Genomic DNA, 25526 nt, shown 5'->3' on the forward strand with positions numbered 1-25526 from the left:
TTATTGTATTAGACGTTTGTAGGAATCAGCTAGATCGGGGAACTACATATAATATTTATCTACCAAACTTTTACTTTCTGGGGTAATTTCTGGTGTACTTTCTTGTATACTTGTATACCCGAAAGGTATACTTTTGGTATACTTTTTGGTATACTTTCTGGTATGCTTTCTGGTATATTTTCTGGTGTGCTTTTTGGTATACTTTCTGGTATACTTTCGGGTATACTTTCTGATATACTTTTTATATACTTTCTGGTATACTTTGTGGTGTGTTTTCTGGTATAGTTTTTGGTATACTTTCTGGTGTACTTTTTGGTGTACTTTCTGGTGTACTTTTTGGTATACTTTCTGGTATAGTTTTTGGTATACTTTCTGGTGTACTTTTTGGTGTACTCTTTGGTATACTTTCTGGTATACTTTCTGGTATACTTGCTGGTATATTTTCTGGAATACTTTTTGGTGTACTCTCTGGTATACCTTCTGGTATATTTTCCGGTATACTTTTTGGTATATTTTCGGGTATACTTTTTGTATAAAATTAAATTAAAAAATTCAAAAGCTAAAGAATCATAACTTTGAAGAAACCTTCTCTAATACGAGTATATACTTAACTAAAATAAAGAAAAGCAGACAACGACAACATATGCATGTCTATTTTCTTATACAGAAAAGGCTTAAAATAAGTTTTTAGTACATTTTCAATAACATTCGGATATCTCAAAAATTTATTAACAAAATTTTATCTGAAATTCCTAAAAGCTGAATTTCGCCTTAAAAGTAATTGCTCGAAATCGGTTTTAGACCTATAGTTTCTTAAGAAAATTTATTCAGAAGGAACCGTAAAACATTTTTTGTATATTTGGTTTCTCCGTTCATTCGACTCCTTACAAATCGACCCGCTCTAATGCATATATACCTTTGTATGGTTTAAGTAATATATGTTTTGCTTTCATACATTCTTCGAATTCACAGAAATTAATTTGCTAATGGACGAGAATTCTAAAAATTCTTTTTTGAATATGTCAGAAGCCAAAAATAACTTAATTATATTCCAGAATAGAGACGACCCTGGCTCTACTTTTGAAGAATTGAATCTAAAATCGAAATATTAAGTTAAGTTAGTCTGGTAAGATATTGAGCTACTCATCCACCAGTTTTCGTCTTTTGAGTTCCCAGATGGGAAGTCGAGAATATTCTTTATAAGAAATTGAAATATTGGCAGAGACCTAACAAGAATCTTGAGAAAATCAATTGAAGATCCAAATGTGAATGGTAAACCTCTATGTGGCTGACACCGCGCATTACCAACTTCACTAAGAGTGTTGAAAAAGTAGAGAAAATTGTGTTGGGTATCATCCACTCACTATTTGCGAAGTTGATGCTGAATGAAGTATGTTAGACCGTACGAGTCAAATATGATACGTGGTATATGAGATTGATCCTATAAAGCTTAGTTTCGATTTGAAGAATCGTGCCTTCAGCACCTTTCCGACGTCATACAACTTTAACGGCGATCTTGATTTGCCGCACATAATCATGCTAGGCTGAAAATAAAATGTATGTATATTGTTCTGATCTTGATGATCTTCAACTGAATTCGATTGACCACAACCTAATGGACTAATCCAGAAGAATCATGTGCGGAAAATGTCGATCACATGTTGAATTTTTGCTAACTTTGTACTTCTACTAGTGATCTTCATTCTACTGATCATACTTCCAAGAAGAAACAACTTTGGAACGTCCCGAATTGTCGTAACCATTTAACTGTTTTCACATGGCAATGATAATATTTTAAATTTGACCCAAAAACAGACACTTAATAATTCTCCGATCCCGTCCTGATATATGGCACAGAGTCATAGAAGATGACAACATCTGATGGTCCTTTGCGAGTTGGCCATGGCGAACGCCGCAGTCGATGGAACGATTAGCTGTACGAGATATATGAATCTAGTGGATCAAGAGACACCGGATTCGTTGGCTAGGTCATGTTGTCCCTAAGGATGAAAATGCAACAACTCTGAAAGTACTCGACGCAGTACCCGCCGGGGAAAACAGAAGAAGAGGAAGAGCTCCACTCCAAAGGAAAGACCATTTGGAGAAGAACCTGGCTACACTTGGAATATCCGATTGGCGCCAAACAGCAAAATGGAAGAACGACTGGCGCGCTGCTTTAAACTCGGCTAAAACCGCGCGACCGGCGTCTACGCCAATAAAGAAGAGGAAGAAGCTTAAGTGTATTTTACCTGAGTGGGAGGACTTAAAAAAGAGGAGAAATTCAAAAATGAAAATTTTCTTGAAATTTTTTTTTTCTACTTTTAACTCATGTATTTCCGAACAGCCTTTAGGGAATACGTGAGATCGTTGCAACGGACTCTTGGTATACATTTTCTTTCAGACACTTTTGGTGCATAACTTACAATCAATACCTCCATGCCTCCTCCATCCAATAATAGCCAAAATAAAAAATTCTGTAATTCAATAAAACTTAAAAATTGAAAAAAGTTCTTTCGATATTTCTACGAAACGAACAACTTTGCTCATTTGTACGAATGATTTCCCTTAAACTTTCACAATTCCAACTTTTGATACTCTACCAAAAAAACCACGCTCTTCCATTCACTTCTAGCCGCCAAAGCATTCACCTTAGTGACGTGACTAACTTGAACCGCAGAGCTTCGAACTACAAGCTCTTCCACTCGCACATTAATATTTGCAGTTCCCGTATACAATTGCCGGCGGCCACCGGTTCCAATTGCTCGCCGTGTTCCACACTTTCGTCCTCATTACCTGTGTGTTGCTGTGTTTCTGCGCTTTGCAATTCATTTATTTGAAATCTGTGACCCGCAGCTATGCTCATTTGTTCCGTTTCGCTTCGTGTGGTCGACCGGTCGAATTGCTCGCCACATAGCACATTCGTGTGTGTGCTCGTTTGTTCGTTGTACTCCGCTCCAGTGCTGATTCGCATGATGTTTGTCTGCCGTCCTGTTTATCGGCGCGCGGGTCCTGTGACACGCTGGCTGTCACCCACCTTGGCGTTTGCGCCAAGTTGCTAGTTTTAGCTTAATTGGACGCCACAATGTGAAATAAATTGAGCAGAAAATTACTTTGTACGTTGCGCTTTACCAGATATACTCTATCAGTTACGCACACATACACATATGCATATATTCATATATGTTTGATTGTACCATCGATATCCTACATATATAGCTGGAGTTCCCTATATGGTCTTTTTGCCACTTTTCTTTCGAGTGCACCAAATTTCCCTATGTTTCATAAGCAACAGTTTGTATGCAAATCTACATATATGTATATAAAAATATATATATTTGTTCATATACGATCTATAGGTGTTTTCTTCTCTTAATTTGGTTTTGCTGGAACTCCATTTTTAGAATTTTGCTTTAGTCTTCATCTTATTCAGATTTATGGTGCTTCCCTCATCATTGCATATTCTATTGTTGTTGTTATATCGATTGACTTCGCTTCATTAGATAACGCAATGGTAATGATAGCTATTCTTTTCAGCCAATGTCCCACGTTGTTGCTTGGTAAATTATTAGTTTACTTCCAGCAACTTTTAATTCTTCGTTTCCGGTCGCAATTTGGAGCTTTTAATTTCATTGTGGTCTCATAAATGTATGTATACTAATAGCAGAAGAAACTTAAAAAAAAGAACTCAGTGGGATTCCCGACTTTTCATTGGGATGAAAAATTACAAAATGTGGAACAAGTTCAAGGGTAGCCATGTTCTTGCCATTTCGATTTCATATTGGCTTATGCAAGAGCCAACAACTAATCTCTCTGCGCCTTTGGATTATCACTGACAAAAAATAGATCTTTATTTAGATATACAAGTATGAGCTTTAAAAGTTCAATAACGCTTTCATAGAAATTTGACTAATAAGGCCAGGCAAAAGAACAAAAGGTTTGGTGACGGCTACTCGTTTCTCTAGTATGTCTGGCCTGCGTGATCGAAATAATCTGAATATATGTAAATCTGACTGGAGTTTTTATTTCCGCATTACAACAGAGCTGAGTGTGGTTCCATCGTTTAGTATCATGTTCTCTATATTAATGAAGCCTTGATCATAATTCTTAGAAGAATATAAGAAAAGCCTGCGTCCAATAAATACGTTCGACTCGTTGTCAAACTATTGTTTAATTAAATCAATGTTGGTGTGGAAGAGATATGTAGCTTTACTCGTTGAACGAAATTAGCGACTATTATTTTTTCGGAGTTGTCAAAAAATTATTCTTTAATTATATTTGAGAGCTTTGGCTTGCATGTTATCGGCGGAAGATATGTTACCGCACTTTTTTAATAAAAGGGGAAAAAAACAGAAACGGCCACATTTCAGATGGTCCATCCGTTGGGTCCAATTTTCGATGACCCGTTCGAGCATTTCGACTGCTAATTGCCGAATGACACACGCGATGTTCTGCTCCAAGGGCTGAATCGAAGCGGAATTGTCTGTATAGACTTTCGATTTTACATTTACCACAGGAAAAAGTCTAACGATGTGATATTACACGATCTTGGTGCCCAATCGACCGGCCCAAAACGCGAAGTAATCTGTACACTGTGTTCTCTCAATAAATACATTGATCGATACGACGTATTGGAAGCGGCGCCGTCATGTTGAAACCAAATGTCGCCAAGATCACGAGCTTCAATTCCAGGTATCAAATAGTCAGTATTCATGCTGCGATAATGGTTCCCGTCTAGAAGAAATATTGACCGATGATTCCACTGGCCCACAAACTAATCCACACCTTTGTTTTCTTCTGCATGAAATGTCAGCACTTGAATCTCATCAGCTTGCCCTTCGTCACAAACATGGCTATTTTGCTTGTTTGAGCCAGAAATGGGCCTCATCGCTGAACAAAGAAAACCTCGGATTTTCTTGGATGTTTTCAAGAAACCATAAAGTGAAGCGATGTCGTTTGGGAAGGACGGGTGGCTTCAGTTTTTGCACAAACTGTATTTCGTACACGTTCAATTTAAGATCTCGACGTTAAATAAGCCAAGTCGTTCCATACGTCAGTCCGAGTTGCTGCGAACGGCACCGAATCGACTCTACACCCTCTTCGTGTACACTCTCAGCTACCGCTGCTATGGTATTTTTTTTTCAAAGCGTGCTCGGCGTGGTCTATTCGGTCGAATATTATCCTATAATGAATTCTGAATTTCAAGATGGGTGATGGTGTTGCGAACAGTCCGTTCAGTAGGTCGATTATGTTCAAAATAAGTTGAGCGAAGGGTACCAAACACATTCTTTACAGGACGTGAACTTTCGTAATAAAGCTCAACGATTTGTATGTAAACTTTGTTCGGGTGCAAGTCTTTCCATGATGAAATGCCAAATAGTACTGAACAAAAATAATATGACTCACGCGAAATCTGTCAAAGAAAGACTATTGAAAAATGTACCTCTACTTGCATTACGCGTAGGCCCAAACTGACTTTAGAACTTGATTGTATATTGACATCATGTTTTGGATTGCTAAAATCGGTATCCTGCCAATTAGGTGGCATCAAGTTTACTCTATTTTTGACATGTTCTTTCCAGCGAAGCTTAGCATCTAAGCTTATGACTAGTTACTTAGCACTCTTATGATGTAGTTAGGAGTATTATTTAAATAAATCGGTCGGTATGTCGATTTTTTCAAGGTAAAGTCGACATGAATTATTTTGGACTCTTTTAATTTGATGCGCCACCTAGAAACCCTCTTAGTAATTGCATTGGCTGCCATCTGCACTTGTCGAACGGACGCTGAGGTTGACTTTTCTTACAAATTAAGTTCACCTTTAATTATCGATCTCGTTCAATTTCCAACAGAACCAACTTGAGTTCGGCTGCTGACGCATGAGCTTGTCCCTAGATATAGTTATAAGGAATATATCCATTATCTTTTAATAATTTCAGAAGAATGCAGTGCAGTAGGTAGAGAGAGAGATACGTTCTTAACTGTATATAACCCTAACTAATGAAATAAAACACTGAAATAATTTATTTCTATTTATAATTTAATTTTTATTTTCACAATGTAATTATTCAGAGTTATCATGGCGAATTGTTTTTGTTTTTTGTTTTTGTTTTATTAATTTATTTTATAAGTATGTTCTTTAAAATCGTTAGACACTTCATATATGTATATTTTCCTGCTCATCTCCATCTCTATTCTCAACTTGAATGCGGCTACACACACCTACAAATGCCGTTAGAATTACAAATGTGTGAGACTGCAAGCCGATTTCTTTACTATAAAGAAACTGCAAGCCCACCAACTTTACACCACAAACCGATTTTAGTTGGACAGAAATTCGACAATGCATATACATATGTACATATGTATGTATATATATACATATATGTGTGTATGTTTATATATATTCTCGGCTGCATTTGTTTCTTTGTAAAATTCCTAGATGAAATTCTAATCAAGACGATTTTCATTTTTCACGCACACATACATACAAATGTGCTTGGGTGCGTACGCGTGTGTGTGTCGTAGTTTTAATTAGACTTAAACGGTATTTACATTTAAAATTTTGCTACTAGTTTAAGGCATGACTGCCGTACAATTTCATATACATGCATACTTAGTTCATATACTTGTATTAGTGCATGTTTTATTACAGTTATTTCGCTAGCTTTTTCTTAGGCGCACACACATGAAGTTGGGTGGTTGGAATTTTTTATCGAATGAGGGTTTCAACATACATATGTACACAAATATTTTTTGTGGTTTTTGTTAAAAATTAATTGGAATTTAGGAAATTAAGCATTTTTTGGTATAAAAATATTAAATTAAATCAGTAAAATGTTTTTTTTTTAAATAATATAATAAACAATTATTAGAGTACACCGAAAAAAACGTTATTAACATAGGATTGTAATGTATTTATATGACGTGATCGAAGTTGGTCCCTTGCACTGATAACTTGAGCATTTTCATCAGAATTCCTTGACGAAACCTGATACACGTCTCCCTATAAAAATATTTGCGGTTCTTTTGAATGGAATTTTTAGGGGATGAATGAAGTTCAGCTATGTGCCACACTCTTGGAGAGAACCAAAAACAACCTACCTAACTTCAGGCATATAAGCTTAACTTCCTTCCTGCTGAAAATGTTAGAGAAAATTTATTCTGAACAGCATCCAGTCAATAAGAGTTGATGCTGCTATACAACGCTTGATCAGAAGCCTTTTGACCTCTAAAAGAATAAGAGCAGAAGGAGCAACGCTGGAATGACCAAGAAAGGCTGTAAAGGTACTCTGCGTGGTCGAGTGCTATCTGCGCTTCTATGGGCATTAATGATAACTGCTAAGAAACTTAGATGGTAAAGCCCCTAAAATAGTGGAACATGCGGATGACATTGCCATCTTAATAACGAGCAGGTTTCTAAAGATCATTAGCAGTATTATGATCACCACTTCCAATACAGTCCAGAATTGCGCATCGCAAGCATGTCTGGGGTTGAAGCCAGAGAAAACGGATTCTCTTGTGTACACAAAAAAGTACAAATTTCATCTATGGAGGTTCCCTTCAATAAATGGGACATAACTATCTCTCAAGGACCGCACCAAGTGCCTTGGGGTAGACTTGGACAGCAAACTGCTGTGGAAGCACAGTGTGAAATGAAGAGTGACAAAGGCTAGCAATGCTTTATATGCTTGTTGGCTTGATGCCGCTATATACAGTCTAGAGTTAAAGCAGCTTTTCAAGTTGCGGGCCACTACACTATATTTCAAGCTGAGGTCTTTGCTATTACTAAAGCCGCGGTGCTGGCCTTTAATACATCTGCAGACAATTCCAAAATCAACACCTACGCAGACAGCCGAGCAGCATATCGGCCAGAAGTGTTTTGGGAAGCAGGGCAGCATTGGAAAGTGTTGCCAGAAGCCATCAACTTCCACTGAGTACCATGTCACAAAGGCATCGAGGGCAATGAAATAGTGGAAGAGATTGCCAAGAATAATGTACGGCAAACACTCGAAAACGTGATCAATATTGGGAAAGCCATGCATTGGGATTACGATCTGGGGACAGAAGCATGGTAAAAAAATCAAAAGTCATGTGAAAAACTGTAAATAAGAAGTACACAAAATTCCTACTGGCACTCGAAAGAAGAGACTGTTGGAACATGATCGGAATACTAAATGGTTACTGTCTGGGGTTGATACACGACCGCAGAATGGAGCTGACAGATCAAGAAGACGCAGAAAATGTCTAGAGTGAGGCACCAGGAAAGCAGAAGAGCATCTCTTGTGCACTTGTCCCGCATTGGCGAGACTACGCGTTAAGCATCTGGGGTTCCCACGGTATGATACACCGGAAGAGGTATCGATAGTGAGGTCACAGAGTCTGTGAAATTCGCGTCATGGACTTGGTAATTGAACTCCACCTGATATCCAAAACGATACTAAACGAATACTAAAAACAAATTCTTAAAACTTTTCTTAATTATTTTGGAATATTTTTTAGTTATAATAGTTTAATACAATATGTATGTATATATTCAATTAAAAAATTATTTTTGAAGGATTTTTTTTAAATAAAAATAATATTTTAATTTTAATTTTAATTTTAATTTTAGAATTTTTTAATTTCCAAAAATCAAACATTTTTATGTTAGCAGTTTTTAATATTTTTTTTGTCAAAAAAAAATTAAATCTTCCGATCTATATTTTAAAACAAATAAAAAATAAATTTTTCCAAAAAATAAGAAAGTATTAAAAAATATATTTTAAAAACTTTTTCTATAAATTTCATAAAATTCCAAAAATTAAAAATTTTCAATGCAAACAGTTTTTAATAAGTTTTTTTATTACAAAAAAAAACAAAAAAAAATATTAAAATTTTTTCTGTACATTTTTTTTCTTATTAAGTTGAATTATTATTATTGCACATTTATAAAAGATATTAATTATCATTAGATGACATATTTAACGATTTTTAAAGAAAGAAATATTTTTTTCAGTGTTGTAAAACGCGCCAATGAAATCGAAAATGTTATGATAAGCGGGTTTAGGAACTTATTTATGCTCTGCTGTGGATGGTGATACACATAACATTTACATAGATACAAACATACATATGTGTTTGAGTACATACATAAATATATAGCGGACTTATTAATACATTTATTTATTTTTAATTATTTAATGTTTTTGTTTTTGTAATAGTATAACATTTTGCAATACTTAAACTACCATAAATTAGTTATTTTAAGAAGTTTTCCTTACTTTACTTTTTCGTATGTATTAGTTAATGCAGATGAAGTATATATACCCATATATATACACTATATGGTATAGTATATATGTATATATAATTTTTTTTTTTTGTAATTTGCTAAGGACTCTTAGAGACTTACGAGTAGAGTTTATTAAGTGTAGACTTTAATATGAATTAAATAATACTTAAAAAACAACTTGACTATTTATTGCTAATACTAATATTTTAAAACAAATTCGACTAGTTTTCTTTTTGCCTTTACGCTTTAAAATGTTTACAAAGTCACATTTAAAAGTTACTTGCTCACCTTCAAGTCGGCTACTGAGTTATTTACATTAGAATATACACAAATCTTGCTGGCAATCCACACTCGCTACCTCAATTCACCGCATGCCACCACACTAAACCTTAACTCACCATACATGCTCCTCAGCCATACCAATATTTAGTCGGTTCACTGGTGCCGCCGGCGTTCTCACGCTCGCTCTCCAGGTTCTCGTAACACTATAGGACGGCCGAGCCGCACCAGAGCACCTGACCTCAATATGGCCGCCACACGCTACCCCCATTATCGGTGGGTGTGTGGTGTCCCCGATGTGCCGCCAAGGCAGCCACCTGCCGTTGCGTATTGCTACCGTCTTCGATATTGCGCACCGAGGCGCCACAATTGCCGATCAGCGTCAAATCGCCGGGATGCGTCACGCCGCCGCCCGTCATAATGTTGTGCTGCTGACGCACGCCTACGCCCACGCCCACACCCACATTGTTGATATGATCCATAACGCTTTGCAATTCAGCGCCGTGCACAGATGAGTTCGGTGAGGCGTGTGTCGGTGTCAGCGCATGCGAATGAAAGCCATGTGTCTGATTGGCGGCCGTGTAGAGTTGTGAGTAGAGCAGACTGGCCGGCAAGACGGGGTACAGCGAACCATTGCAACCGGCACCGGCGCCGCCTGCACCGCCGCCACCTACGCCTACACCGACACCGACACCCGCACCGCTGCCGCTGCCATAGTGCGACGGGTTTTGTGTCTGATTAACCAGTCCGGGAAAGTTTTGATTGGCACCGACGAGCGTGTTATTCGCCGCGGATGAGTTGGAACCGCTGCCAGCGCCAGCGCCGCTGCTGCCATTGGCAGTGCCGTTGCCGTTGTTCGTACCATTGGCACCGCCTCCACCGCCGCTGCCAGCGCCGGCACCGCCGCCCCCCAAATTGGGCGTATTCGTGGTGAGTAGATCTTCTTGTACCGGCGATTCGGCTTGGGAGGAGTCGCTCAAGCTGCGCGGTCCATTCTGACTGGAGTGTACATTGTAATCGTTGTTGGTGTTGGTGTGATGATAGCGTGGCACCAGTATCGAATTTGTGCCGACACCGCCATTGACTGTGGAAGAGATCGCCGATTGACCGCCCGAGCCGAGTAGGCTGTGGTGTGTCATCTGTCCGGTGGTGGAGCCGACCAGATTGCTCAAGTGCTGATCCAAATCGGTGGCCGTGGAGTCGGGGAGCACTACAGAGTAGAGAGTGTATATTGAAAATATTAGCATTTTGGCGGAAGGATCGTTAAGAGATATGTATCAATAAAATGAAACATTGTACGATATTAGACATTCTTTAGAGCTAACATTTTGGTGTTGTTTTAGTCTTGGCCTCCAATACTTTATTCCGGCACTTAAACTAAATTGTTTTCATACTTACTTGGTACACAATCTCGATTTGTGCCGCCTGTAAAGTCCTGATTGTTCGACTGATCATTGGAGGAGCAGGTAAAGCCCAAAGCTGGATTGTTAAATTGTGCCGAAGTTGGTGTTGTGCAGGACGAAAGTCCACTACCGGCTAAGTAGGGCGAATAAGCGGATGCTGAGCCATAACCCCAGTGTGTATTGCCAGCACCTGGAAATTTTAATAGAGATCATTTGTTAAAAGTACTCCTAAATTTAAGGCTTTACGTAGTGTTGAAAGATAATATTAAGATTTAGATTTTAGTATTCTCGCCTTTCTAAAACGAATTTCGGGGAATGACCAAAAGCAGTAATTTCGGTATAACTACGCTCGTTCGTTGTGCAGATGTTCGACGTTTGAGATATAATTAGAAGTCCTTGCGTTGCTGAGCTCGAAAGGGTGGATCGTTTTTTTGAAACTCTTGGGAGTTTCTTCTGAAATATTTGTATATCTATGGCAACTTTGTGTCGGAAAGTCGGTAAACTGGGAATAATAAGTTAAGTAAACAATAAGGAGTCTATTCCAAACTTTTGGGTTCTCTTTGAAATTTTAAGATGTAATCTTGATAGTATATAATTGTTTCTTTTACCTCGGCTTGGAGCGTAGATCGAAACGAGATATGACGAAGCTTTCTCGTGTGCTGATTTGGTTTGGATTAGAATAGGTTTGGGACCTTTTCACTTCAATGTAAGAAAGAAGAAATTTTGAACCTGTGACAGGCCTTACATTGTCTTAATTTTGCTTTATTGGTCTCTGATATGGTCGCCTGGCTGTAGTGAAACGCGGACCAGGAAGCAGCAAACATTTTAGAACTCCGAACTACAACAGAATTTTTCTTGATGTCTCCCATCGAGCTCCTGCACAGTGAAGCCCGCATGCTCCCAGTTAAAGTGCATAATGAACTCCTCTCCGAGCAGTTTCTGTTGAGGTATTTTCGCAGAAATCATCCCTGCAGTTACCTACTTGGAGCGGAATCGCCTGCTAGAAGCATCAAGAGGTCCTTCCTCAACTACATATGTCGACGACATAAAACAATACGCCGACTAGACTATGGAGGCAACAAGCTTCAGACATACACTGGCCGCCATTCACAATGGAGCCATTAACACCTTCACCGAATCCCTCTCAGTAGGTGGCGTACTTGGAGTCAAACCATCACCCATTGCAGAAGAAGAGCTCGAGGTGCCGCAACGAGTCCCCGCATTACAAAAACTCCCTCTTTGCATGCCTTTGTAACCTTACACATCTAACACCTCTTTCCCTATGGTCTAACCCCGTAGAAGCAGCAACCTGGGCCTACCGTTTGATGACCTCGATGACAACTTATCTAATCCTTACCATCCCAACGGAGATTAGCTACCCGTTACAAGAACAACGAGTTTAGTCGATTAAGCAATATACAATACTTCTATCTGTCCGTCTGTATATACACGAATAAGTCTCTAAGTATTTGAGTTATCGGTCTAAACTTTTGCATACGTGTTTTTCTAACAAAGAAACTGAAAATTTGTCGGAACCGTAGATATCGGTCAACTAGAACTAGAGTTGCCATACAAACTGTTCGATCGGAATCAAGTCGTTGTAAGGAAAACTTGTTTATTTGGCATGATATCTTCACGAAATTTGGCACAGATTATTATTTTAGGCAATGCTACAATTTCCGAACATATTCTGCAGTTCGGGCAACTATAGCATATAGCCGTCATACAAACTGAAGGATCGGAATCCAAATAAAGATCTTTTTATACCATTTTGTGATACAAATATGCACCAGTAAAGGGAATTGTAGCTTCGGGGCAGCCGAAGTTAACGTTTCTCTTTGATGTTTATACATAAGGGTTGTCCTTAAATGTGGAAAATATATATTTTTATACCCTGAACAGGGTATATTAAGTTTGTCACGAAGTTTGTAACACCCAGAAGAAATCGTCGAAGACCCTATAAGGTATATATGTGTATAAATGATCAGTATGTCGAGCTGGGTCGATTTAGCCATGTCCTAGACAGACAGCGGCCCGTCCGTCCGTCTGTCAGTATATATACGAACTAATCCCTCAGTTTTTAAGGTATCGTTTTGAAATTTTGCAAACGTCATTTTCTCTTCAAGAAGCTGCTCATTTGTCGGAACGGCCGATATCGGACCACTATAACATATAGCTGCCATACAAACTGAACGATCGGAATCAAATGCTTGTATGGAAAACTTTCACATTTAACAAGATATATTCACGAAATTTGGTATATGTTATTTTCAAAGGCAACAATGTAGTCTCCGAAAAAATTGTTCAGATCGGTTAACTATAGTATATAGCTGCCATACAAACTGAACGATCGGAATCAAGTTCTTGTATGGACAACTTTCACATTTAACAAGATATATTCACGAAATTTGGTATATGTTATTTTCTAAAGCAACAATGTAATCTCGGTTGACTATAGCATATAGCTGCCATACAAACTGAACATAGTTACTAACAGAAATGCACCTGTGAAGGGTATTTAGCTTCGGTGCAACCGAAGTTAACGTTTTTTCTTGCTTTTATTTGAAATAATCACCTACCGTAATACTTGATTATTTGAAGATAATATATATTTGTTATAGTAAGATGTGAGAAAATTACATAAAATGGAGACCAAAGTTCAGAAAACGACGTGGAAACCGAGACAATATTTTATAAAATAATTAATAACTTATTACATGATATTTATTTCATACTATACGTAATCATCAGATTGTGGATCGCATTTTGGCACCAAACAGTGAACAGACGAGACTGCTAATTAATTGCCACCCTAAAGCACCGCACCGTACATGCTTATTACAACAAAGGGAATAAAATATGGACCACCCACAAACGATCACACCGCATGTCTGCACAGTGTCTGCAACTATTTGACGGCTATGCCACATATGGTGGCACGATACGCTGCCTAACGGTGCACTGATGTTGTGTGCCGTGTCTAACCGTTATCTGCGTGCATGTTTATAGACACATTTGTGTAAAATCAACGCGGCCGCGACGCGCTAATTACGTCAACATGGCGGCGTGCGTGTAAATGAATGAGGCTATTATGCGGGCAGGCTGCTGATTGGTTTGGATTGGATTGGATCGGACTACTGTTGGCCATTGGCAATGTGTGTGTAACGAGCAGACGTCATTCACGGCATACGCAGCAGCGCTTGTGTAATGCGCACACATGCGCTATATATGTGTGTGTGTGCAGCTGTGTTTGTCAGGCTTGTAATATTTACTTATGACTAGTTGCTGCAAAATCGCTCACAATAACAATAAAAATAACAACAGCGTTGTTCGGTGTTTACTCCGGCGTTATTGATTTATTATTTCTATTGCATAAAGCACCTAAAACCTATCGTTACAGCGCTAGTATTTGGAAGCGTGCATAAAAAAAACTAAAATTGCACGAAAGGTTAGCCTACATGCGGGCGCTTCGCCGTGATTTCGCTTGGCAGCGCTGCCTTTTGAACGGTTGTTTGGATTTTTCAAAGCTTTCTCACACAATAGGCGCCGTGTAATTAGGCTTAATTAATAGCTCATTTGGAAATTATTAATTAGTTTTTCGTTGAGGCAACGCCGCCGTGTGCGCTTGCTGCACTCCAAATGGTGGATATTGATTATGTGGTGGCTTTATTAATGCTATTGGCTTAAATGTTTCATATACACATCATAAACAATGCAAGTGGGTTGCTAGATAAATGCCAACAACAAATTTTCGCAAAATAATTTCGCGGCTTTTATGCAGGCGAACCGGTTTTAACTAATACAAATTTAATTTTATTTGATACATATCGAAAATAGAATAAAAAAAAATTAAAATTAATTGCTTGTAATGCAAAAATAATCTGCGATTATTGAAGCAGCTTTCTGGCTGAAAAATTATACACAACTTGAAAATAAATTCAGAGTTAATTTCAAAGCCGAAACCTCTAAGAAATTGGAAAGCTTTTCAATTGCACCCAAATCATTTTTTTAAGTTTCGCTTTCAAAACATATACACAGAGACGTATATTGGAGTGTTCGTTATTTCACAAGTTGATTAGTTTTGTTCAAAGGCGTCCTGAAGTCTCAGTTTATGTCTTCAAATTATGCTTTTTATTTTATGCTCAAATTCTTCTTATACATACATATATTAAACATATGATATTTTGATATTTGGCAATACATTTTTTTTCTCAGCTAAAAGTAGACTTATATATTTGAAAATATGATATTCTAACACAAAATTCTCCGCTCTACAAAAAAGCTCTTAACAACTTTTTTCATAAAAGCCTTACTTAAAAAGTTATACCCAATTAAACTGATACATCAAGTGTACTGAGCATTCATACAAACGTTTTATAACTTCTGTGTTGCTCATACGACATGGTGTACCATATGAATGCTAAGTAACTGAATTACGGAGCCTCAGTGTATACGATGTTAAGGATGTTTTAAGACTTTTTATTTCATTAATTTCATTCGAGTGGAAATAAAATTCCCATAATTTAATGTTATGGCCAACAATTAGCTTTATTATAAAGCTAAAGGCCTGCATTACGTTTAAAAGTGATTTCGCGCAAGTGATCGCCGCAGCTGCCTCGAATAAATTCCAGGCGGGAGAAGTAATTTTCGAGCACTTTTTGCAGCAATTGGGACATATACCAGCAATAATGCGCCGAATATTCTCTTCCTAGGCGTAAATTGTCTCGAGCTTAGCTGCGTAGACAAGAAACTTCACATAACCTCACAAAAAATAGTCCAGCGGTATCTTGAAAACCAGGGCTCACTAAGCAAGACAATGCGCTCACCCAAAGTTTCCTGCAATAAATTTATTCTTTCGTTGTCTGTATGGCTTGTAGTTGGAACCAAAGGTCGACCACATCAACATCCTCCAATCGCGGCAGGAAAAAGTGATTAATTATGGCTCTACTACGTTCTCCTTTGAATATAATATTATGGGCGGATTTAGTTTTGAGGAAATATGGACCAATGGGGATAGGGAATGCCCTTTGATCACACCGCACTGTGACTTCTAGAAGATGTAACGGCATCCTATTTATGGCTTGTGGATTATTATCAGTTTTATTGCAACAATTTTGTTTATTAACGTAACTAATTAAACCAAAAGTGAATTTCAACGCTGAACAAAATTTTCTTGTGCAAATCGGAATTGGCGGCGGCCATTTACCCAACGTGCGACGCGATTGGTAGTCGTCTGGCTTAAATTTTTGGACGAGTTGCAAGTTTGCAAGCTCGTAAATCAAAAATCTTCCAAAGAGACAAAGAGTTGATAGCATAAAGCTCTAATTATTGTGTGGGTTGGTGGATGGACTCATTCGGGTCTTTTTCGGTAGTCTGCTCGACAAGTACAGGGGGCGCTAGATAGTCCTGTTTACTTTGGAAAACACCTTGTATACACTTGAACTCTCAATTATATGAAGTATGGCCATACTTGACTAAGCTCGAGGTAATGACTTTCAAATACGAAATATAAACTACACATTTTGACTAGTGATTAATGGTTGACCAAGTGGTAACTTTTGCTTGTTGACTATTGTGTGCTGACTTTTAGTCTATATTGACTATTCTCTTATTCTGAAATATTAAGTACTGGCAAAAAATTACTAAGTATGGACCTTAAATCAGTGGCTACTGATTTCATATTCTGTACTTACAAATATACGCGTCCCCTAGCACAAAAAAGTTGGGTGCAATCGGACCACTGCCACGACCACAAATCGCCATTAACCGAAAACCTATAAAGGGCTATAATTAATAACTCCTAAACAGCTAAAGCCGCAAACACCACATTCGTCTAGCAGAAATACTATAAGAACTACTACCGAGAGTATGTATGAAATCGAAATACTGCTAAAAACTACTTAAAGCGCAATAAATCAATAACTGAATACGCCAGAGACATTAAATTTTACCTTCGAGATGATGTGGGAAGGCTTTGTAGGAGACGCTGTGAAAATTGAAATTGGAATTCCCTTAAGTACGGAATATGTCGATCCCAGAATTGATTTTTTACCGAAAGCATCGGTCAATGCATGATATATAATAAGATCCAAATAGATGTGATAGCCAACGCTTACAAATCGTTCAACTTTCTTACGAAAAAAATGTTCACCTTCTGTAAAAAATGTTTTCACCCGCTCCGCTCAACTCATGGTCAACATAATCGGCCTACCGAGCGTACTATTCGCAACACAATCCCTCCTTCTGAGACCCAGCATTCATTATTGGATAATATTCGTTCAAGTAGACCACGTCTAGCATGCAGTAACGAAAACGTAGCAGCCGTAGCTGAAAGTGTACACGAAGACCGTGAAGAGTCGATTCGGCAACTCAGACTGACGTATGGAAAGACTTGGCACAAACCACAGTTTGTGCAAGAAATGAAGTTGCTTGACTTCCCTTAGTGATATTGCTTCGCCCTATGGGCTCTTGAGCAGTTCCAAGAAGATTCGACAAATTTTGTTCAGCAACTCCATATAGTTAGCTTTAATCCTTGCAAGTTGCAAGGGTGTGAAATGTTGGGTTATACCCGAACTAAGCTCTTCCTTATTTGTTGACCTTAGATATAAAAACTTTGAAACTGGTCAACACCAAAAATTGAATGATTGACTCCAATTGATGAATAATTAATGAATAATTAAATATTTTGCGTTTTATATACGATTCCCGGGTACTTTTTTGCCGCAATGTAAGTGACACTTCCATCTAATGAATTTCATATAGCAGACTTAATTGAAATTAATCTCAATTAGAAAAATCTGAGTAGTAACTTTTCCATAAAATTTATTTGAAAATTTTGTTCAAAATATTTAATTAAGTTTTCGCTTTCAAAAATATTGCAATTCGAATAAATTAAATTAAATTAACAATAAATTGAGTAGAAACAAGTACAGTTATCATTTAATATGAATCTAGATAAGCTTGCTCGGCGTTTCGGTCAACTTAATTTGGCAGCGATTATTTGGAAATTTTTCTATTTCACCGCAATATTGAAGTATGGCCGCGCTAATTCGTTTAGCATTTTAAATTTGCACTAAATTAAATTAAATGCGGCGAAACTTCAAAGCAACACAAATAAATCGGTCGGATTTTTGAATAATGGCCAACACTACTACAACTACAACGACAGTAATCACTCACACACACACACGAACGAGCGCATTTAAATGACCGAATAATTTATTAAAAATGCATTGACAATTTCATATTAAATAACGGCAATTTTAAATTGCCAATTGCCAATTTACCGTTAGCTAAGTGTCGCGGAAAAAAGCAATGAAGTTGGAAAAACGTTAATTTATATTAAATGCACAAATACATATATAGTATGGTATAAATGTGGCGCAAATCGCAAAATCACAAACGAATTGAATGCAATTAATTTATATTCAGGCGCGCATTGGCTGCTTTCAACATTAATTTAAATGCTTTTTAAAATCATAATTTAATTCTTAGGGATACATTAATAAACCCAGTGAAAGCGCATAAATTATGCATTTATTAATGCATGCAAGCCTTCATGTCTCTGTTTCCACTTGTGTGTGGGTGTTGGCTTTGCAGGGTTGCATGTGCGCAGGTGATTGCATGCGGCATGGTGTTGTTGTTGGCGCCGAGCGTAGATAACGCATTTATTTATATGCAAAACACGAAAATCACGCAGCTCAGCAGGTGAGACACGGGCGGCGCCCCAAATTTGTGCCGGAGGGGCTTTTAGAGAATATTGTTATTATTTGTTTGGCTTATAAATGTGAATATTTTACAGCTGTGTTGTTTTTTGTTATCGTGGCGGCGCAAATAAATTTTTAATAAAGTTTGTAATATTTTTTGCAACAATTTTCGATTTGATGGTGCTTGAACGTTTAGAAAGTCGGGTTCGTTCAAAATCTGTACATATCCGTATGATGACCTGATATTGACTGCTAGATTGAACTTGATGAGATTATGAATCACAATTTTAGACGTTGATAAAAATTATTATACAATTTTTTAAATTTTTTTATCAGCATTGTGGTTAAAAATTTTCTTTTCGGAATCCAATAGTTTGTGGAGGTTTTTGATAATATTGTAGCTAGTTATTCATCAATATTTATTTTGTCGCCTTCTTTCAGAGAATTTCGTTTTATCTCTTCGATCGACTGAAAACGGCTTTTTTGGAGTGGTAATTTCAGTTTGGGAAACAAGAAAAAATCACACGCCGCCAAATTTGGTGAATACGGTGGTTGATGCACCAAACCACGAATATTGAAAAAAACAAGTAAGGAAGGGCTAAGTTCGGATGTCACCGAACATGTTATACTCTCGCACGATAAGTGATAATCGAGATTTCACTATCCGTCATTTACATATTTTTCAAATACCGTATTTGTCTAAAGTTTTATGCCGATATCATCATTGGTTCCTAATGTATATATTATACAGAGAAGGCATCAGCTGGAATTCAAAATAGCGTTATATTGGAAGAAGGCGTGGTTGTACACCGATTTCACCCATATTTGGACATGTCATCAGGGTGTTAAGAAAATATTATATACCGAATTTCATTGAAATAGGTATAGTAGTTCCTGAGGTATGGTTTTTGGTCCATAAGTGGGCGACGCCACGCCCATTTTCAATTTTAAAAAAAAGCCTGGATGCAGCTTCTTTCTGCAATTTCTTCCGTAAAATTTAGTGTTTCTGACGTTTTTTGTTAGTCGGTTAACGCACTTTTAGTGATTTTCAACATAACCTTTGTATGGGAGGTGGGCGTGGTTATAATCCGATTTCTTCCATTTTTGAACTGTATATGGAAATGCCTGAAGGAAACGACTCTATAGAGTTTGGTTGACATAGTTATAGTAGTTTCCGAGATATGTACAAAAAACTTAGTATGGGGCGGGGGCCATTCCCGCTTTTCCAAAAAAATTACGTCCAAATATGCCCCTCCTTAATGTGATCCTTTGTGCCAAATCACTCACTTTAATATCTTTATTTATGGCTTAGTTATGACACTTTATAGGTTTTCGGTTTTCGGCATTTTGTGGGCGTGGCAGTGGGCCGATTTTGCCCATCTTCGAACTTAACCTTCTTAGGCAGCCAAGAATGAGATCAGAATTAGTACGATCAATTATGTCCAAAAAGACCTGTTTACGATCCTCTTTTGGGATAAAATTCGATTTTATCGAGACGAGTCGAGCAAGCACGCGTTTCATACACAAACAATCTCCTAAGCCATTTGAACGGACTTCCAAGAGATACCAATTGCCGTCTCTCTAACACTCGCCTGACAATTTTCAATCATCATGTCCTTCAGAACGGTACATGTTTTCAACGATCTCTCGACCGTCTTTGAAGAATTTGGACCACTGAATCACAGTATACTATCGCGAAACTAACAACCAACTTAAGCGAGTCGAAGGTGAGGTTAAAGGTACTAAGTAAGTAGTAAGTAGATCACATTTTAAAGCCTTTAAAGTTAAGAATATTTGAATCGAAAAAATCTCCCTGAATCAGATTAAAGAAAAAATGTTATGTTTTATGAGAATCTGCGATGTAAAAATTATATCCTCAACGCTTCCAAAGTTATGGTCTGTTTAACGAAAACAATTTTTTTTACGTGGCATTTATATGTTATAATATATTATTTGAATGTCAACCGACATCTTTTAAAATTAAGTTAAAAATTCTGCTTTTGAGGGTTTTTTTTGCTCGGTATATTGCATAATTTCAGTCCACAAATTCGATATTAGTTTAAATTTTTGGTTTACCCCATTATGCACCCAATCAAACCTAGTCATCTAACACCACTCGCTTAATGTTCCGACTCCAATGAAACATCTCGATTTCTAGTACTCTATTTAAATGTCAAATCTCCCTCATTTTTTAAAGAGTTTGCTGCTATGAAAACATCTACATACATCGACTGCACTAAAAACAGCTAACTTTTGTTAAATGGAGAGTCATCTAACGTAACTTCTTTTTTAATAGAAAAAAACTTGATATTTATTTAAAATTTTATACTTTCGTGAAATAGTTGCTAAAAAAAAGTGTTCATTTTTAATCATAGTAAAAATGTTTGGTTAGAAAGTGTCATGGCAATCCAGTGGCAGCTATATGTTATAGTAAACGGACAACAGCTAAACAAGTTCTTCCGATATTGTACCAATGTCTTAAAAAACATCCCATGCAAATGAAAAGGTGCTCCATACAAGTACTTGATTCCTATCGTCTGTTTGTATGGCAACTATTTTCTACAGTGATTTGATATCGGCGGTTCCGATAAATGAGCAACTTCTTTGAGCAAAAAATAACGTCTTCAAAATTTTAAATTGATATGTACATAAAGTATAACATATATCTACCATACAAAAAAGCATAAAATAAGTTTTAAAGGAATTCTCATAAAGATTTTTAAAATTGGATCTTCTTGGAGCTTTTCAAGAGCCCATAAAGCGAGGCAATGTCGAGCGGCTTCATTTCTTGCACAAGCTGTATTTTGTGCGCTTTCAATTTAAGATCTCGACGTAAATTGCGCCAGGTCGTTCCACACGTCAGCCCGAGTTGCTGCAAGTGGCGCTGAATCGATTCTCCACGGTCTTCGTGTACACTCTTAGCTACAGCTGCTATATTTTCTTCACTACGTGCTGGACGTCATCAATTCGGTCGAATATTATCCAATAATGAATGCTAGGCCTCAAGATGGGTGATGGTGTTGCGAACAGTATGCTCAGTTAGTCGATTATGTTCACCATAAAGTGAGCGAAGTGCGAGAACCATATTATTTACAGAACATGAGTCTTCGTAACAAAGTTAAATTGTTCAACGTTAAACGTTGTGCAGTCTTGACTCTTTCCATGTTGGAATTCCAAACAATACTGAGCAAAGGTAACATGATATGTGGACAAGACTCATGCGTGAACTGTCAAAAAAAGCCTGTTAAAAAATGCCTTTATTATTTGCGGACAAATCTTGTAGTATTTAAAGGAATCAATTTTTTTAATGCTCGCGTTGAACAGAAATTTGGTTTTGAAAATCGAAAAATAGAAACCGTTTGTTCGTTATAACCGGTAACCACCGCTAGAGGCATCTCTTTTGTAGCAGTACACGAAAGTGTCAAAAAAAGGCTGTTGAAAAAAGTACTTCTACTTGAATCAACCGTTAGTTACTCAATTTTCTTTGTTATTGTTAAGTGTGTATTAAAGGATATCTGGCTTAAACCCGGTTTTGGACTAATATTCTTTTGGAAAATATTGTTCAATATTTTTCGCATACACAATTTTTCCATTTTTTGGCTCCCTATGAAATAAGTCGCTCTAATGGTATATACTTTAAGGTGTCTCCGACATTTCCTTCCAAAAATTATTATACCCTGTTCATGCTGTAATTTTTCTGTATTCGGTCGACTTTAAACTTCACTACTCCCCTGAGTAAAACCTCAAATATTTTATAAATAGTCCACATACTTTTAGCTAGTTTTAGTAGAATTATGTATATAATATATATATATATAACCCGTTACATTTAAGTAGATTTTAATTCTCCATGATAAACACACACTAATGCAGTGGCGAGTCGATTGAAATTCATTGAATGGCGACAGTACAGTATTTTAATGCTTTCATGGCTCACTTGTTCAAGTGTAGGTGTGTGTGTGAGTGTGTGGTGTTAGTGGTGATTATTTAAATATATTTGCGCGCAAGCTTTCGCTACATTCCTGGTGAGCCGCCTATTTGACCAAAGCAAACTGCTTCCCAACCCACAATTGCAACCAAAATGTCTACAAGCGTGTATGTATGTGTGCAGTTATGACAGAGTGTACATGTTTGTGTGATTGTGTGTAAACGCGAGTATGCAAACATTGGTTAAATAAAGTGGTCAACGGCTTAAATGCCAATAATGCGCTCAAACGCACACAAAAAATGTGTGTCCGAACACACACACTCGCACATTTGCGCATAAATCTCTCAATTACATCTACGGCATATGTGTGTGTGTGTGGCTGTGTGCCTCGTATTGCATGGGTTTGTAGTAAAATTAACAAAATGGTTGCAGCATAAGCAACAACAACAACAAAAACTACTGCTAGTTGTTAACTAAAGCTGTGCGCTAAGCCAACACGCGCGTGTGGTGGGTAGCAGGAGGCGAAGTGCAGCTTTCACCAATACACAAACACACAAGCACACGCACATTTTTATCACACGCATATAAAATTAACCAGAATATTTACCACATTGCATTGGTTGGCAGCATTTTTTTTAAGTATTTATTTTTCGGTTAATCTCACGCACTCTCTCCCGCCCGCTCTCTCTCACTCCCCACCTCATTTCAGTACGCAGCGGCATTGCACAGCGCGGATTTGCGGTAATTGGTAAATGCAACACTGTGCCTTTACTACTAGAGGCGACTCTGTCGATTAACGGTACTAAGCAAATGAGCACTTTACTCTCCGAGAGTTGCCGCTCGCCGCCTATTTAATTAAATTTGTGCAGCACCACGGGTATTATTTATTCAATATTCGAACAAAAAAAAAAAAAAGAAAACAACAAAAACAAAAAAATAAAAATAAAAAAAACAACAACAACATAAACAAAAAAGAAAAACAAGCCTCGTCTATCCGAGTTAAGTAGGCTTTATTTACTCGCCCATTATTGTTGGTAACTAAAATCAGCTTGTTGTTGTTGGCGCAGTTTTGTCCATTGCGGCAAAAAGCTTTAATAACATAATCGAATTTACCACTCGCCATTGAGCACTTTTTTCTGTGAACTCTCTCACACTTGCCCAAAACTTCGGCATTGACGGATTACCGTTATGTGTAGAAAAAAGCGTATTTAACCGCTAGTCGTTGCGTCGTGTGTGTGTCGCGCTCGGTGGCCCGGTGGTCCGGTGGCAACCGCAACCGTTTTTGGTCAAACTTAAAGCGGGATTTTTAAAAACCGAAACTAATCGTTTTGTGTGAATTTATGTGGTTTTCGATTGTTTTTTTTTTCAGTTTGTATTTGAGTCAGTTTTTTCGTTTGTTGAACTTTTTTCTTTATTTGTGATTTCGCGGGAAGTCGTCAAAGCACTTAAAAGCAATAAAAAAGCATCATAGAGAAAGCGATATTTGAGTATTTTCTTTTTAAATTTTTTAATGTCAACTCATTACGGTTATATTAAAATTAATGAATGAATAAGCAATTTGAAAAGCCGGCACCTTTTGAGCAAGCAATATTTTTCCCAAAGTGAGTTTCATAGCTCAACACAACTTTGATTTTAATTTGGTGGAATTTGTCTTCGATTCGCCGCTGAAGCATACTCTTGTAGCACCGTCAGATGTAATCTATGGACTGAGGCCCAGAGCATACTGAAATTACACAAATGGAAGTAAAAGCAATACACCAGAAGATGGTGAACCCGACTCCCCAACCGATGACGATTGAGCAGACGTTTCATAGGAATAACTCGTCTGAAGAACAACAAAGGATTGTCGACCGAGCTATTCAAAGACGGCGGCTAAGAACTGATAAGGAGCATGCATCAGTTTTTTTGTACAGGGTGGGCCATCTAACGTTTTAAATTTTAATTATCTATATTTCGACATTGGAAACGTCAAATACCATTCGGAAAGTGACAGATATTCAGTAAAAAGTCTAAAATTTACGAAATGGGTCGCTATTCACTAGAAGAAAACTGGGAAATATTGAAAATTTGAAAGTTTGACCGAGGATGGTCAATTTTACCGAAAAATCATCTTTTCGGACGAGGCTCATTTCCACCTCGACATTTGGGGTTCCACGTGCCATACAACAAACGCTACACTCAATCTTTTACGCCCTATCTTCGAAAATCTCATAATCAGCAAAAGAGGTGATGTGAATTGGCCTCCCAGAAGCTGCGAGTTAACTCCGTTGGACTATTTTCTGTGAGGAGCTGTTAAAGACAAATGTTACGCCAACCATTCAGAAACAATTCAAGATCTAAAGTACGAGATTCAAGCTGCTGTAGCTGCCATAAGGCCTGAAATTATAGAGAAAGTACTACAAAATTGGGTGGATCGGATAAGCTAATGTAAACTCAGCCGTGGTAGTCATTTGTCCAAAATTGTTTTCCACAAATAAGTTTCATAAAACAGCCTTTTAAATAAATGTTAGGCCTTTGAAAAATATTAAGCCGTTTTTTCTTTATTGACTTTTTAAATTTAAAATTTTATCTGGCCCACCCGTTAGAATATGGTCGGACGAAAGCATGCCCAACGATTGGAATTTGAGTGAACTCTGCCCAATCCACAAAAAGGGAGACCCCACAATTTTCGCCAACTGCCGTGGAATAAGCCTCCTCAACATCGCGTATAAGGTTCTATCGAGCGTATTGTGTGAAAGATTAAAGACCACCGTCAACAAACTGATTGAACCTTATCAGTGTGGCTTTAGACCTGGAAAATCGACACTACGAAAAGGAGCTGTCTTTATGCCGCGATGTCTGAGTTTGGTATCCCCGCAAAACTAATACGGCTGTGTAAACTGACGTTGAGCAGCACCAAAAGCTCGGTCAGGATTGGGAAGGGCCTCTCCGAGCCGTTT

At 37.6% G+C, this 25526-nt stretch overlaps 1 protein-coding gene across 2 annotated transcripts in view; it reads right to left on the reverse strand.

Moving 5' to 3' along the window:
* Positions 1-9143: 9143 nt before the first annotated feature.
* LOC120776002 (runt-related transcription factor 3) overlaps positions 9144-25526 on the reverse strand; it is a 96672-nt gene continuing 80289 nt past the window's right edge. For both annotated transcript variants that reach the window (XM_040106435.1, XM_040106434.1), the window contains exons 5-6: positions 10949-11143; positions 9144-10760 (exon numbers count right to left, since the gene is read on the reverse strand). In XM_040106435.1, the coding sequence (XP_039962369.1) occupies positions 9793-10760; positions 10949-11143 (1163 nt within the window). In that variant the 3' untranslated portion in view covers positions 9144-9792. The remainder of the gene's footprint in view (positions 10761-10948; positions 11144-25526) is intronic.

The sequence above is a fragment of the Bactrocera tryoni genome, chromosome 4, assembly GCF_016617805.1.
Source record: "Bactrocera tryoni isolate S06 chromosome 4, CSIRO_BtryS06_freeze2, whole genome shotgun sequence".
Taxonomy (NCBI): Eukaryota; Metazoa; Arthropoda; class Insecta; order Diptera; family Tephritidae; genus Bactrocera; species Bactrocera tryoni.